Source organism: Prinia subflava, chromosome 13, assembly GCF_021018805.1.
Source record: "Prinia subflava isolate CZ2003 ecotype Zambia chromosome 13, Cam_Psub_1.2, whole genome shotgun sequence".
NCBI classification, from domain to species: Eukaryota; Metazoa; Chordata; class Aves; order Passeriformes; family Cisticolidae; genus Prinia; species Prinia subflava.
The window spans coordinates 2,409,013-2,424,333 of record NC_086259.1 but is presented as its reverse complement, the minus strand read 5'-3'; the positions used below and the strand labels follow the sequence as shown (position 1 = coordinate 2,424,333).

General features: G+C 43.3%; 1 protein-coding gene across 3 annotated transcripts in view; it reads right to left on the bottom strand.

The window, feature by feature from the left end:
- Positions 1–207: 207 nt before the first annotated feature.
- GARRE1 (granule associated Rac and RHOG effector 1) overlaps positions 208–15,321 on the bottom strand; it is a 59,256-nt gene continuing 44,142 nt past the window's right edge. For all 3 annotated transcript variants that reach the window (XM_063410411.1, XM_063410412.1, XM_063410410.1), the window contains exons 8-14: positions 13,639–13,736; positions 11,509–11,634; positions 10,060–11,045; positions 6,598–6,763; positions 5,612–5,746; positions 3,436–3,514; positions 208–3,001 (exon numbers count right to left, since the gene is read on the bottom strand). In XM_063410411.1, the coding sequence (XP_063266481.1) occupies positions 2,684–3,001; positions 3,436–3,514; positions 5,612–5,746; positions 6,598–6,763; positions 10,060–11,045; positions 11,509–11,634; positions 13,639–13,736 (1,908 nt within the window). In that variant the 3' untranslated portion in view covers positions 208–2,683. The remainder of the gene's footprint in view (positions 3,002–3,435; positions 3,515–5,611; positions 5,747–6,597; positions 6,764–10,059; positions 11,046–11,508; positions 11,635–13,638; positions 13,737–15,321) is intronic.

The window sequence follows — 15,321 nt, the reverse complement described above, 5'->3', positions numbered from 1 at the left end:
CAAGTAACGGGATTTTGGCAATGTTCACCTGGTCTACAAAAGACCTCTCTTCAAAGACCTGGCTGAGGCATTGTCTGTACCATATTCTTCTGTGCCGTCAGCTGAGGAAGCTGCTTTAAAGATTGGACTGTGCATGAAGTTCATTTTTATATGATAGAGTCAGTAAGTAGGCAGTTGACAATTTTCAAACTGTTAAATAATCCCATGTTAATGAAATAAGATCTTTGTTTACAAACCAAAGTTACAGTTTAAGGTGCTCCTCATTTTCAGCAAGGTGCATATTTTAAACAGGTATGACCTATTAAATGTATATCTTTAATAAAGCAAATCGTTTACTTTTACAGAAGCTTTAAAATACAAACTGTACAGTTCCAGTTCAGAAGCATTAGCTATTCACAAGAAGCACTGCAATAAGGGTAAGTTAACTAAGCACCAAACCCTTGCACTTGGCAGTGTAAGTGAAGGTTAAGGGCAAGACTCATTTGCCAAGTGCAACAATTCTTAAAATCACCAGTGTTCAGAACAATCGGAAGCAAAGGACAGAGTAGCACCCACATGGTCAAAATGCAGACAAACTTTCTTTGTTTTCACAATTCACTTATGTAGGTCCAGAAACTTGCCAGCATTTGTAATTATGAATGAACTGCAAAAACTATAGCAATAATTTTGGCACTTATTAGAAAAAAAGTTCAAAATTAAGTTGTTTTTGTTAACTTCCATTTTGGTCTTAGTATGAATAACCAAGTAAGTACAACCAAATTTAGGATTTAATATTAGATCTAAACAACAAGATTTAGGAAACTTGAAACCAGTCATGAAGTTAAATAACCACCAACATTTTCAGTGGAGGGTTTTCAAAATTATAGTAGTACAGACCATTAACAATTTACAGACAGAAGCCACACTGATTGTGCAAAGCACATTACTGTAAAAAGTCTATGTACAGCAAACAAATCTTTGTAAACATGGTAAGTATGAAGTTTCAGAAAACATGGTGACAATATCATAAATACAGGCAACATTGGCATCCTCAAACAGCACAAAAGGTAACAATCTGGGCCTGCAAATAGAGCCCGTCACCATACAAACGAAAAAGGTGGATGGGTTTTAAATACCCAAATGTTTAATAGTTTTAGTGTTGTGTATACTTTTTATTTATATATATATATATAACGTATTTCTTTTTTGGTATCTTTAGATATAGATGTACTTAGTTTGTAAAACCAAAACCAAAAAATGTGCTTTATCTTCATTGAAAAATTATGTAGTTAGAACTAATAACCCATTTTACTAGTAGTTAACATATTAGAATGATATGACTTAAGAAAAATACAAAAATAAGATTAATACTGTCAAAACTCTTATACCAGAAAATATTGTGGTTTTTAGACTCTTTCAAAGATGAAATATGAAAATTTAAATAAGCTCTAACTATATAAAGAATCTTCAGTAATCTCAATTCATATACAGAGGGATAGGTATACATATATTTACCATTGTTCTTCAATTTGTAAGCACCAGTCACTCGCCCCAATCCACTTTGGTTGGAAGATTATTCCTAATTCCACAGGTTCACTTAATGGCACATATTGACTGCAAATAATTACTTTATCCTTTTAAAAAAAATAGTTCTTTTAACTAACTGCTACCCCACATTTCAGTTTTTGTATCTTCTGAGCCAGCTCACAATTTTTAATCAACTGTAGCATCTGAAATAAGACTTTAAATAAATCCAAGTAGTCTCTTAGGCTTTACTTTCACACACTGCAGGAGCACTGTGTGGATAATGCCTTTGGCCAAGCACAGCCACAGGACACGGTTTGTGTGGGACCCCACTGTCCCCATGGGTGTGTGACAACCAGGGCCCACTGTCCCCACGGGTGTGAGAACCCCACTGTCCCCATGGGTGTGTGACAACCAGGGCCCACTGTCCCCACGGGTGTGAGAACCCCACTGTCCCCATGGGTGTGTGACAACCAGAGCCCACTGTCCACACAGGTGTGAGAACCCCAGTGTCCCCACAGGTGCCAGCTATGTCAAGCAGCTCAGGTAATGTTGATGACTCAAGGCTGAGTGGTTCTGCTGATCTTCACCTAGAGTAGGGAAACTGCCACAAAACTCAGTTTTCCAACTGTTTCTGCAGCAGTTCTCAAATTATCTCGCTTGTGTGGCACAGGAAAAGCTGTTGTTGCACTTCATTTTAAAAAAGCTGCCCACAGGCTGTAATGGAGAATACAAAGGCTCTACAGCTTGTTCTTTATAAATTTAAACAAAACAGTGTTGAGCAAAGGGACCACTATATATTTGCTTCAACATATTCAATGTGTTTCAGTAAGATGTTTTAACTATAAATCTATATGAAAAATAGCTATAAAATACAGTGTTTCTTGTATGGTAGTCCTTCAGCAGTTTTTTTTAGAAAAAAAAATGTCTTGAAAGTAAAGGCAATTATGCATTTTTAAAAGCATTTCTACATCACAGTTTTGGGCTGTTTCATGTACACCAAACATATTGGCCGTATTTGCTCAGCACTGTAACTCAGAATGGGAGAGTTTGTCTATCTCACCCAAACCCCCCAGTCCCACATCAGGAGAGAAACAGGAGATAGCCAACACAGCACTGTGAATCAAAGTAACGTCATACTCATTTGGCCCTGTGCTGCCTTTTCCAGTGTGACAAGCAGTTAGTACTGGTGCAGGTACGAAGGTCTGCGTTCGTGCTTTACTGGAAAAGATTTAAAGCCCTTGTTGATCTGTTTGTGCTGGGAAGCCTGTTGGGATTGCTGCTGCTGCTGCGCGTAGGCGAAGCTGGAGGAGATGCCGGCCGCCGGCGCACAGTCGCTGGCCCACATGGGCGACTGCAGCATCTGCATGGTGTCGCTCCACTGGCCCACGGGGCTGCCCATGGGGTACAGGGACGTGCTCTGGCCTGGCAGCACGCTGGGCACGGCGGATGTGTGCTGCCACGGGGCCTTGGGAGGCCATGTTTTGGTCTTGTTATCCTGAGAAAACAGGATAAAATCAGTTGGGGGTGGCGTGGTTTAACAACAGAACGCTGCTTTTTTGAGACAACATATAACACGTCACCTTATCACCTCCTTAAGGTATTTTCACAAGCATAGTTTATATTTGAAAGCCAAACTGATGCATACATATAGTGCTCTCAATTCTTAACACATCTGCCTGTTAGAAAACATTCGCTTCAGCTTGACACACAGCGGCCCCACTGAAAGGGAAAAAGTGACTTCCAATTTTAATGTATTAAGCGTGGTGACTTTGACAAAAGCATCTTGTGCTACGTGAGTGCAGCTGGTTTAGGTTTTCACTGAAGTAAGCAGTCTGGAGATAGAGATGCTTTTCCAGGTGACTGCCTTGTGCTGACCCACTCCCAAATGGCAGCAGGAGAAAGGACTAAGCAAAGCCACGCTGAGCTCACCTGACTGCGGTCATCTGCTGCAGAGAGAAGAGGCGGCGATGGCAGCGTGCTGGGTTCCTGTTCACCACTGCTGTGTTTTCTGCCCAGAAACAGACACATTCACTTTTTGCTTTTAAATGAGTCACCTCATTAATCTGCCACTGGCACACATCAGGCAGCCTACAGTACACTGTTTTCAGTGCATGTGTTTTCAGAAACATCTGGTTTCATGTACTTTCTGTTCAGTACAGGTAAAAGCAACAATACAGAAACTGTCAGGGCGTGACAATGCAGTAGTTCTTGGAGCTACAGCTTCAAAATTTTGGAGGGGTGAAAGGAAGCTGGGATAGATGTTTGCCAACTTTCAAGAAATCTGCCAGAAATTGTGGTTTTTCTTCTGTTACCTTCTCTTGTGGCTGGGGTTTTTTTGGGTTTTTTAAGTATCTTTTTTGAAATAACCGTACAGGTAACACAAAAGAACAGTTGAGCAAGTAAAACATCTGCTGAAGTGCAGTAATTTTACTGAAGAAAAATGTTCTACCTTCAGTTTAAATTTGTGACCCAACACCTAGTTATCAAATAGACCACATGTGTATTCTGGAAGATTTTTTCCTTGGGGGTTTTTTTTGGTCTTATTTGTTTTGGTTGGTTGGGGTGTTGGGGGTTGTTGGTTTTTTGTTTTTGTTTGTTTGTTTGTTTCTTTGAGGGGGTAGGAGGAGCAGTTAAGGACATGGGTTTAGATTAATGCAGAATCTTTTATTTCATCCTTTTTGTAAAAAACCCAATCAGCATGCTCCATGGGTAAGCAGCCCTTTGCAGGCCAGCTTTAGCACACTCAACCCTTCACCTCCTCTTCCTGCCCAGCTTTGGTGTGTTTAGGCCCTCACCTACAGAACAGTATTCTTCCTACAGCTAACAGGAGACAGTGGTGCTGTGACTGCAGCTGAGGGCTTTGGTCAGTGAAGCACCACCCCCTTTGGAAACTTCTTCTGCTCTTTAGAGCACTACATAAACCACAGGCTTTTCTTCTTGCCCCATGATCAATCTCCAGCTATCTACTGGCTTAGCATGTTAAGTCACCCAAATGTGTTGGCTTTCCTTCCCTGCTGCTTTTTTTTTTTAAATACAAGTAATTAATACTTTTTCTGTGACTGTTTATGAGATGGCTCTTTCCCATTAATTTCAATTTAACAGTCATTGAAGCTCAGTTTTTGTTCTGTCCCTATAAAGTTTTGGCTAAGTGAAGATTCAGAAAATAGCTACTCTTACTCCTTTCTGATAATGTTTACAAAAACAGCTATCCCAGTACAATCTGTGAGAAACTGGCACTATTTTTCATTCACCAAAGAGCAGGCAGACAGTCTCGTATCTATGTATTGACTCCAAATTACACAGTGACTGTAAACAAAGCCAGAATATTTGGCCACTTATTTAATTTTTTGAAAGACTGAAAAGTGGTTTGAGAGAACAGATTGGAATTGGGTGGTATTCATGCTTCCTCTTGTGCCTTTTGTTACTATTGTTCTAACTACCCTCTGCTGTGGAATCACTGAGGCTCCAAAGACACCAAGCCTGCAGCCCTTCAGAAAAGCCGAATTGCTGTAATTTTAACTACAGATAGAAGTGGACTGTTAGTTCTAGTGAAAAACCTGGCTTAGTTCTACTGAAATGATTTACAAAGGCAATTTGGCCTGCTCTTCCTGCTGTGAGAAACAGAGGACTAAGCAGGCATGTATTTCCCACTCCCAGAGGGCAGCAGCAGCTGAGGTGAGACAAGTCCACACCAAGTGAGCGGCAGCTTCTCCCCAGTGCCACGGGGCTGCAGCTGGGGCAGAAACGGCACAGGCTGGCCCCAAATGCACCACGTCAGGCACGGCCCAGCTGCAGCCAGACACTGCAAAACCAGCCAGGATCTGGGGAAGGGGCATCCAAAGGAGCCTCTCGTAGGAGAGGGAAAGCATCAGATCTTTTCTAGCCACAGTGACCCGCACTGAACAGCTGGCTGTTTGCACAGGTGCTGGTGTGTACAACTCACTTCAGGAATCCCCCAGTCCACACCACCAGCACAGTACACAAACTCATGTTTGTGGGGACTTGTCTCATTGGCAGGAATTTCCTTCATCTGGCTACTCAAATGAAATTGTGTATAAACAAAAGGAATCTCACAAAGTGGTCTATTTCTGTTCATTTTGCTCACCTCCTCTGCTTTACAGCAGCAACAAGGTCTGGCCCTGAGAACATGGAGAACAAACTGTCTCCGTTAGCTGAGGAGGTCTCATCACTTGAGCTGGCAGAGTCTCCTTGTGTACCAGACCAGCTGTTTGTCACATCACTGCAAGACAAAAAATTGTATTAGTGCTTGTATTTACAGTGCCTGATCCAGACCATGTGCCACAGCTGTGCTGAATCTTTGTCACAGGTGATACCTCAGAGCACAAAATTTCAGTGCTTGCTGAAATGTACCAGTAATACAAATACTTTTGCTAGTTTTGAGTGGTCACATTAACTGCTCTGTCTGTTACAGCCTCTTTATATATATTTTACTAAAATAATGATATCAATTACAAGCACCTCTCCTCTTCAGGAAGGAGAAACAAGTGATACTTGGGTTTGGTACTTGACTTTTTCCACTGCTAAAGTGATCCATCCTACTGGTTTTACACTAGAGAGTCACAGCTCTTACGTTATGGACAAATGGACAGAGAATCTTGGAACACTTCTTGTGTAGTAAATTGTGATTTGGAAGAGATTAAAAACTATGAGTGTACCTGCTATGAGGTACCTGCTGTTTAGTGGCAAGGTTAAGTGGCTGAAATCTGGAAAACTGAATTCAGTCAGGCACCACAGCTTTGACAGCATCACTTTTCATGAAAACTAGGTCTTAAAGCTGCTTTCAAAATACTCAGAGAAAACTGTCCTAATACATCTGTGCTACAGATTCCTTATTTCCTCTGTTGGAGTCACAGTCAGTATCATGCCACTCTAAAGAAGACATCAAGCATGTCAGTGCCTTGGGATCAGCAAAGCAGGCAGAGCTCACATTGCTCACTCTTAACAGTTGAGGTGCACCTTTCAAAGATGCAGCAGCAACTGAACAAACACCCGGTATTCCCACATTCTGACAAGTCTGGGTGCAAAATAAACTTACACAATAAAAAACATACAGGCTGCCCAGTGTCTTACCCCTCTGTGAAATACTCGGGGAAGGGCCAGGTTTTATGAGGATCATCAGGAAGAGGCCAGTTGCCACGCGTGGTGCTTGGACGGCGGACGTGCTGTGCTTGCCTCTTCTGTTGCATAGCCTGGTTCACCCCAGCAACGTAGCGGGCAAACTCGGGATCTGAGCCAACTGAACGAAAGAAACCAACAGGTCCATTGCTGACACTCAGCTCTTCCTGCTGCACTGTCAGTCCTTGAGGTTTGACCACACCCCACAACAAAGAAATTCCCTCCCTGATGATAAATGGCAGCCAGCAGGGGATAGGTCTTCATGGAGCAGTGAAGAACTCTGAACAGGAAGTGTTTTACAAGGATGAGATACACAGCATCCATGGTGGATTATTACATGGAACTACACTGCCCCTTGCATTCCATCAGGGAAATTGTGTTTGTACTATGGTCACTTCTAGGCAGAAAGGTCCAATATCCATCACCAGACACTGATGAAATACACACTGCATGGACATTTGTCCACGCAGGTGAAAAAGAGCAGAGCAGTTACTGTGGTTGATACCAGAGTGGAACATGATTTCCAGCTATGTTGTGATCCTGCTTATGTGGGAAATCAGAATCTCAGATGGATCACACTAGAACAGAGAGCCAAAACTGCCTCCTTCCTATAAGGATGAGACAATTCTGAAAATGTTCTGATTCTGACCTACAAAATATTTCAGAGTAAGAATTACATTTACAGAAAAAAACCAGTAATTTAAAAATTCTTCCATTCTCAACATGCTTTTTGTGTCCCAAGCATCCAGTAAGGAATAAGCATGGTCTTGAGCAGACACAATAAAAGCCTTAATCCAAAAGTGCTTCAAATGCCCCACTGATCAGAGGCAAGCAACTGCTGTATTCAAAAGACTGCTGATAATGAGTCACTGTAACTGAGTTTCCACAGCTTCTCTTTCTTTTGCCTTTTTTCCTTCCCTGAGAAAAAACTTGGCAATCTGACTGGATTTATGGAAAATGTCTAGACTACATTCACAGTAATTGCAGTGGGAAGTACTGAGCTGTTGGCTTGCCAGTCTGTTTGAGATTGAGTGAAGACTGAAGAACATGCAACAATCATGCACAGCTCACAAAGCAGAAATCTTTCATCTGACAGCCCCCTACATTCAATAGTGCATTTAGAAGATATGTATCCTTGTTCTCATTTGACACGTCCAGAAAAGACTTCCACAATGTTTTGTTGGATGCAAATTAAAAAGACAGTGAAGAAAACTTTGTTTCTCTGCCTCCTCTATTAAGCAAGGGCTATCTGAGAGCCATCTAAGAACAAAACATCCCCACTAGTGCTTGTTCTCCCTCCATTTTAATGTCTATTTAAGATGAGGTTACAAGCCAGACAGCTCCTCACATCTAAGGATAGAGTCTAGATGGATTCTGAAGGACATCCAGGCTTTTTTTACCTGTGGACAGCATTAAGTTCTAAAGTGCTGGTATATTCAAAATAGAAGCTTGTGTTAATTTTTACCTCACTGGAAACATCAAGTGAACAGTTTATCAGTTTTTTACTCCAAAAGATTGGAGTTGCCAACATTCCTTCTGCTAGTTCTTATTGTAACATTCCTTCATCAAGTTCTTAGTGATGGTTAAAGTACTACAAAGTACATTGTTGGGACTAGTTAGGCCTTCAACATGAAAAGCCATCAACTTCAATTTTATAAATACTTAGTCGGCAGTTTTGCCTCTGAAGAGAGACATCACTTTCAGACTCTAAAAGTATTTATCAAAAAAGTAATGTGTTTTGTTTCAAATGACAAATGTACAGACCTAGGAAAGCTTGGAAATGAAAAACCATTTTCTGTTTTATAGCTTTTTGTACTACATTAAAGCTTAAAATAAAAATTTCTACACCACAGCTCAACCTGGCAAGTTCTATGAAGAAAAGTTATTTTTAGTGGAAAAATATTCAGTTGGAAGAGTTTTTGTTTGGCTTTTTAAATGCCAGATCTGTGAAAAATACTGTTTACTTATCACTACAACTGCAGAGTGTGTATTTTAATCCACTGAGCACCATTTACGGAACTTGAGTAAGTCACCTTTTCCAAGTACCACTTTCTGCATCCTTGACATTTATCAAATGGAACAAAATAAGTAGTTTTATCTAGAGCAAAAGGAAAATACTACAGGAATATAATTGATTCAAAATGCTGAGAATGTGAGTCCTTTGCATACCTGCTTTCTTTTTCCTACACACACACAGATTTAGTGCTTGCTGAAAATAATTTCGTCCTTCCTTAAGGCTGTGATAATCCTTGAGTCTATACTCTAAGTATGTTTAAGTAAGACGATGCTAATTCAGACTTACAGTTATTAAGCAGCAACATAACTATGGTGGCTATTTTTGCCACAGAAACTCCACTAATTTGTCAACTAAGTTGACAAAATAACTATCATAATTATGAGTCAAAGGAGCTGGTTTAAGACACCTACACATTCCAAACACAGACAAGTGCAAGTGAGTGTGGGAAACTGAGCCCTGCTTTGATAAAAGGTTTCCCTGTTCTGTGCTCCTCCCTCCAGGCAGTTGCCATAAATGCACACCACAACATTCCTGCAGCTGTGTTCCAGGCCAAAAGAAGCTACATTTACAAGGTAGCACCTGTGTAAATTGTTCTTAATACTACCAGTAGAATCACACAATCACAGAACATTTTGAGTTAAAGAGAGCCACAAGGATCATCAAGTCCAGCTCTCAAGCCAATGGCCCACATGGGGATCAAATGTTCATCTCCTCTTCGACTCCACGGTCAAATTCTTGGTCTGTAACTATTTGTTTATGACTCTCAAATTTTATCTCACTTCATCTTTGAGAATGAACAATTCATCTCTATGTACAATTTATTGGTGGTCCAAACACATGGCAAACCTCATGGCACTTGCTCTTTAGTCTTCTTTGACATCCAAACTTCATTGCAGAACCAACTGCAATGGAACAGGAACCAGTATGACTCCCAGGGAACTGGGGAGCAATGGAGGGAAAACACGGGGATATGGGAAAGATGTAACCCAGCTCTATCTCCAGATTAGAAGACTGGTAAAGAGTAGGAGGAATAATTGTGAGGAGAGGGAACATAACCTGAGCTCAAGAGTTTGATTTTAAACAATTTTACAAACTAAGAATAGGAGGAACATCATCTGTAAGTATCTTTTCAGTGCTCTGCTCTGCTCCATACAGGAAAGGTCAGACTATTACAAGTGGGATAAGAAACAAGGAATTAGTTCCCGTGCTTGCTTATTAATGAGAGTTTTAAGATCACCTTCTGTTACGAAAGCATGTAAGCACACACACAAATCCCTGCTTGCACTGGTCAACACCCTTACATCTGGTGGGCAGCATGGGGAAATACTGCCAGCAATGTTTCACAGTATTCTTTTACAAAGGACCCTTACGAAAATCATAATAAAGGAAAAGACACACACCTGCAGGATCAAAAGGCAGGATTTCTCCCAACATCCCAAACACTCCATCAGTTTGGTCACGATTTGGCCATGTGTTGTTTCTAGGTCCTTGTGGTTTCTGTCCTAACATCTCTGCCATCATATTGTCCATATAGCTGCTCACAAGACCCAAGCTGTACAAATCAGAGCTTAAATCTGAAAAACCAGGGTTGTTCCACTGATTTATATGAGACAATCCAGCTCCAAGAGCCGGGGCTTGCTGCTGTGAAGAAGTGCTGAGCCATTTGGCAGGTACGCGTTGCTGTGGTCCAATGGGTTGAAGCAAGTGTTGGTAGTACTGCATTTGCTGCTGCTGCTGCTTTTGGGACTGCTGCTGGGACAAGCCTTGCTGAGGAGGATGCAGTGGGGGGTGAGACACAGACTGCGGCTGCTGTTGAACTGCTGACTTTTGTTCTGTTGCTGTAGAGGATGCAACAGAGTTCCTTCTTTTCACCATCGGAGAAGTCTGCTGGGATTTGCCCATGTTAAAACCAGACAAGAAATCTATCACATCCTGCATTTCTTGGTCAGTTGGTAAATTCATACCTTTGTCATCCTTGCCATCATCTGGTTTGAAGAAGCTGTCCCGTCTTTCCACTAGAAACCCATTGACGAGCTGGTTATTTGTGCTCTGAACCGGCTGCAGGGCATCTGCGGTCCGAGGGAAGTTACCAATGCTCAGGATGTTCTGCAGCCGTGCGTCCATGTTAGTGGGCATTTTAGCTTTCTCCTCTGAGCTGGAGCTTATGAAGACATTTTTGGAAGGTGTATTGGGGATCGAGTAACTTCCTGTGTTACTCGCACTGGTGCAGGAAGTTTTTTTTGTAAACCGTGAAGTCAGTTTGGAGAATGTCTTTTGCAGACCCCCTGAAGATTTACTTCCATTCCCCGATGGCATGTCAGCTTGGCTCCCAAAGTCAGAGATTTCACGCTGTAACTGGATCTGAATACAAGGCAAAGCTTGCTCCCTGCATCAACAAAAAATATGGATATCAAACCACCTAATACGTAACTGAGTTTGTACTTTGGGGAAAAACGTGTATTTCGATAATAGCTCAAGAAAGAAACACCAAAGACTGCCAAGTCCACCACCTACTTCTTATGGTAACAAAGAAAATTATTCCTCATATTTGTAATACTTCCCCCATCCCTTAAATTTTAGTTGTGTTTCAAGACCTAATTAGAGACCAATTTAATATAAATCAAGTATTTTTGTAAGAGAGAAGCAAATAGCTTTTTACCCTTGGATACGCTGCTGGTTTGGCTTTAAGCAGTCTCCTATATCTTGGGTGTACCCAGAAGGTATCTGTGAGGTTCACAATGTTTCACTCTCAGTTTGACTCCTCTTTTCTGCTTCTAAAGAGCTGGCACTATCAAATCCCTCAGCACAGATTATTCAACAGCTTAGTTTGAACTAGAGAAGAGATGTACCTTCCTTCCTTCCACCTGTGTATATCAAACACGGCAGTGTAGAGCACATCTACCAGCCCCAAAGTCTTCTCCGGATCCAGACTCCTCTGTAGCAAAGACATTGTTGCTGGATCTTCTTTCAGGCACCTGTCATCATTAAGTTTAAATTAGAAATCCAAATGCTCATTCTTTACATTAAACAATTCTACCACATCAGTCAGAGCACAGAGGGCCAATTGCTGCACTCCTGCAGCAACGTGGGAATGCCGTGAGGTTCCTGGGCTGCAGGAGCAGTCTGTGCCTGCTGTGGAACACAGAGCTAATCTAACTGAGACTGCAGGCTATTGAAATCATCACTGCCACGAGCCCTTCAGCAGGCACAGTTCAGGCACGGCAGCACAAACACCAGAGACAAACACCCACTCCTGGAATACGGCAAGAGCCTGACACAGCCCAGAGCAGGCCGAGAGCCTGAGCCCGGCAGGGTCCGTGCGGAGAAGGTTCCACGCACCCGGCAGCGCGGGCCGGTGTCCCCGGGCCGGTGTCCCCGGGCCGGTGTCCCCGGGCCGGGCGACCTTCGTCTCGTGGGGCCGCGGTACCGCCGAGCGCCAGCAGGCGGCGCTGCCCCGGCCGCGATCCGCGGGCAGCGGGACCATCCCGGAGCACCGCGGCACTCCATCCTACACTCCCGAAACAGCACCGGGACACTCCATCCTGCCTTCCCGAAACAGCACCGCGGCACTCCATCCTACACTCCCGAAACAGCACCGCGACACTCCATCCTGCCTTCCCGAAACAGCACCGCGGCACTCCATCCTACACTCCCGAAACAGCACCGCGACACTCCATCCTGCCTTCCCGAAACAGCACCGCGACACTCCATCCTGCCTTCCCCCAGGAAACAGCACCGGGACACTCCATCCTACACTCCCGAAACAGCACCGGGACACTCCATCCTGCCTTCCCGAAACAGCACCGCGGCACTCCATCCTACACTCCCGAAACAGCACCGCGACACTCCATCCTGCCTTCCCGAAACAGCACCGCGACACTCCATCCTGCCTTCCCCCAGGAAACAGCACCGGGACACTCCATCCTACACTCCCGAAACAGCACCGGGACACTCCATCCTGCCTTCCCCCAGGAAACAGCACCGGGACACTCCATCCTGCCTTCCCCCAGGAAACAGCACCGGGACACTCCATCCTGCCTTCCCCCAGGAAACAGCACCGCGACACTCCATCCTGCCTTCCCCCAGGAAACAGCACCGCGACACTCCATCCTGCCTTCCCGAAACAGCACCGGGACACTCCATCCTGCCTTCCCGAAACAGCACCGGGACACTCCATCCTGCCTTCCCCCGGGAAACAGCACCGGGACACTCCATCCTGCCTTCCCCCGGGAAACAGCACCGGGACACTCCATCCTGCCTTCCCCCGGGAAACAGCACCGGGACATACACACGGACCCACCTACTCTCCTTCTTTCCTTTCCCCCCTCCCCGGGGAACAGCACCGGCACACTCCTCTTTCTGGGCGTGCCAGCGGCAGCGCTTGGGACAGGCTGCCTCGTAAGGAACCGAGTGAATCAAATGTGTTGTACCGAAATTCCTGATACTCCTCCTGAGTTAGAGACAAGTGCTGCCATTGCTTCCTGTTCCCACTGCTTTGAGCGGCAAGAAATCCTCACCAACTGCAGATCGACCATTCTTTACTGGGCACTCACCCAAACTGGTAGGAACAGCATCTCTTGGAGCCCAGAGGCCCATGGCTCAGGACAGCCCAGTGAAGAAAGAGCAAAGGCTCTCACAGTAACTCAGCCCATTCTTTGCCTTTCTGAGCTACAGCTGGGACCCGCCCAGGCAGAGCATAACAGAAGTACTGGTAGATTATTGTTTTTGAAACCTTCTCTTTTATCATCAAGCTTTTACATTTTCTCCAAGTCTCAGTGCCCCAGCACTGCCTCTTTTGCCTTGCCTCCTACTGCAGCAGCTGAAGTACAGCCCGTCAGGAGTGGAGGTGTCCAAGCAGTCCAGATAGAGGAGCTTAAGGAAGCTGTGCCATAATTGTGCACGTTCTCTCTTCCATTTGTACTGCAACAATTTTCCCCATGTATTTCAGTCACAATCTGCAATACAGTATTTTCATTTACCAAGTTGATGGAACTTGCACCACAATTCTTGATCCTTCTAAGCTTATCTGAGGAGCATAGGCTTCTTTATTTTCAATCTGTGCTGTGTCCACAACCACCTAGCAAATAAAATAAAAGAAAAAATTTAAGCATTAGTTATTTCCACACCTGTGTAGTTAAACTAATAATCTCACCTTGCAGTCATGCTACAGGTGAAAAAAAAAAGCCGAACAACAAATAAAACCACATCAACTCACAAAATCATTGTAAATTTACTTCTATTTTAATATAAAATTAGTTTAGTAGTAGTTTAGTACAGAAACCTGTATTCTTCTCAGTTACATCCTGTAGTAATGCATCACTGTCAGCTGCTCTACCTCCCTGCTGGTAGTTCTCAGTGGCTCCACACAACAGCCCTTATTTTTGAGAAGTTTAGCACAGTTACTACTTTAGGAGCTCCCAAACACCTACTCAGCAAAAATGTTTTAAATAATTTAACTGTAGTGCATGGTATGATATAGACAAGTGATCAGCCAGAAACCCTTCACAATTCCTAACATACACCCCCCACTTTTAAGGTTATAAAATTCCACACTAACATTTCTCTATTCTACCTAAGAAACTGTACTAGTAATTCCTGATTAAATGAAGATAAGAAAAGTGACTGTTCAGTTTGTTGGACTCTGAGACATCATGAAGACATATGGGAGAGGAAAGTCTTGAAAATCAACCCTGTGTCATGAACCTTTCTTTTTAGACAATTGAAAAGGAATGGATTCACTTCAGCTTCATTTGACTTTTAATTTAGTGATAGTAAGTCCCATATTTGGTTTGGGCTTTCTGTTGTTGTCCGGTCTGCGTGGGTTGGCCTTTTTAATCATTTCCATAATTTCCTATTTTGGTCATGCTGAAACAGCAGCTTTTTGGCAGCAGTCAGCAGTTCTTGCTTCAGTGACTAGCAGATTAGCTGTACCATTTATCCTTGAAATGGCAAAAGTCCTCTGGTATAAATAAGCCTCAAGGGATATTATTGACTTTGTTGCCATCACCTAACCTACACTGGGTATGAAAAATGTGAAACATAATGCTGAGTTTCTCATCTCTCACTTTAACAAAACTATCAACTAATACTTGAACATAATTATTTCCCACCTTTCAAATATTTTAGCATAAGGCCTCCTTTTTCCTTCAGTTGACTCTAAGCATTTGCCCAGGTTTAATCAATTTTAAACATGTCTAAGCATGGTGACAAAAGGCCACACTATCATCCACCCATGACAATACCTCTCATTTTGTAACAGGGCAGTTCCAGTACTCTTTTCTTGGTGTTTGTACATTTTCACTTGGTTTAATTTGATAATCTGCAATTCAGCCCTATTGCAATTATAACTGTGATAAGGAGAAATTAACTCAGGAGTGATTGTTCTCAAGTCCAAAGAAAAATACAGTCTGCACCTCAGGCTTGAAGCCAGAGGTAAAACTCTGATGTGTGCAGACCTGTGAGGGTTCTGGTTGTGGTGCATGGTTGGTGCCCATGGTCCAGGCTTCACTGGGGTGTTCCTCCCCAGGACAAACGTTCGTTTCTTCCCTTTGCAAAAAGCTTTATATTTCTCATCATCTGTCAGAGTCAGGACTTCTGGGATTTAAACTTTACTAGGGGCTTTAGTGCTCCTGCAATGCATGTTGGTGTTTGCTATGGAAAGG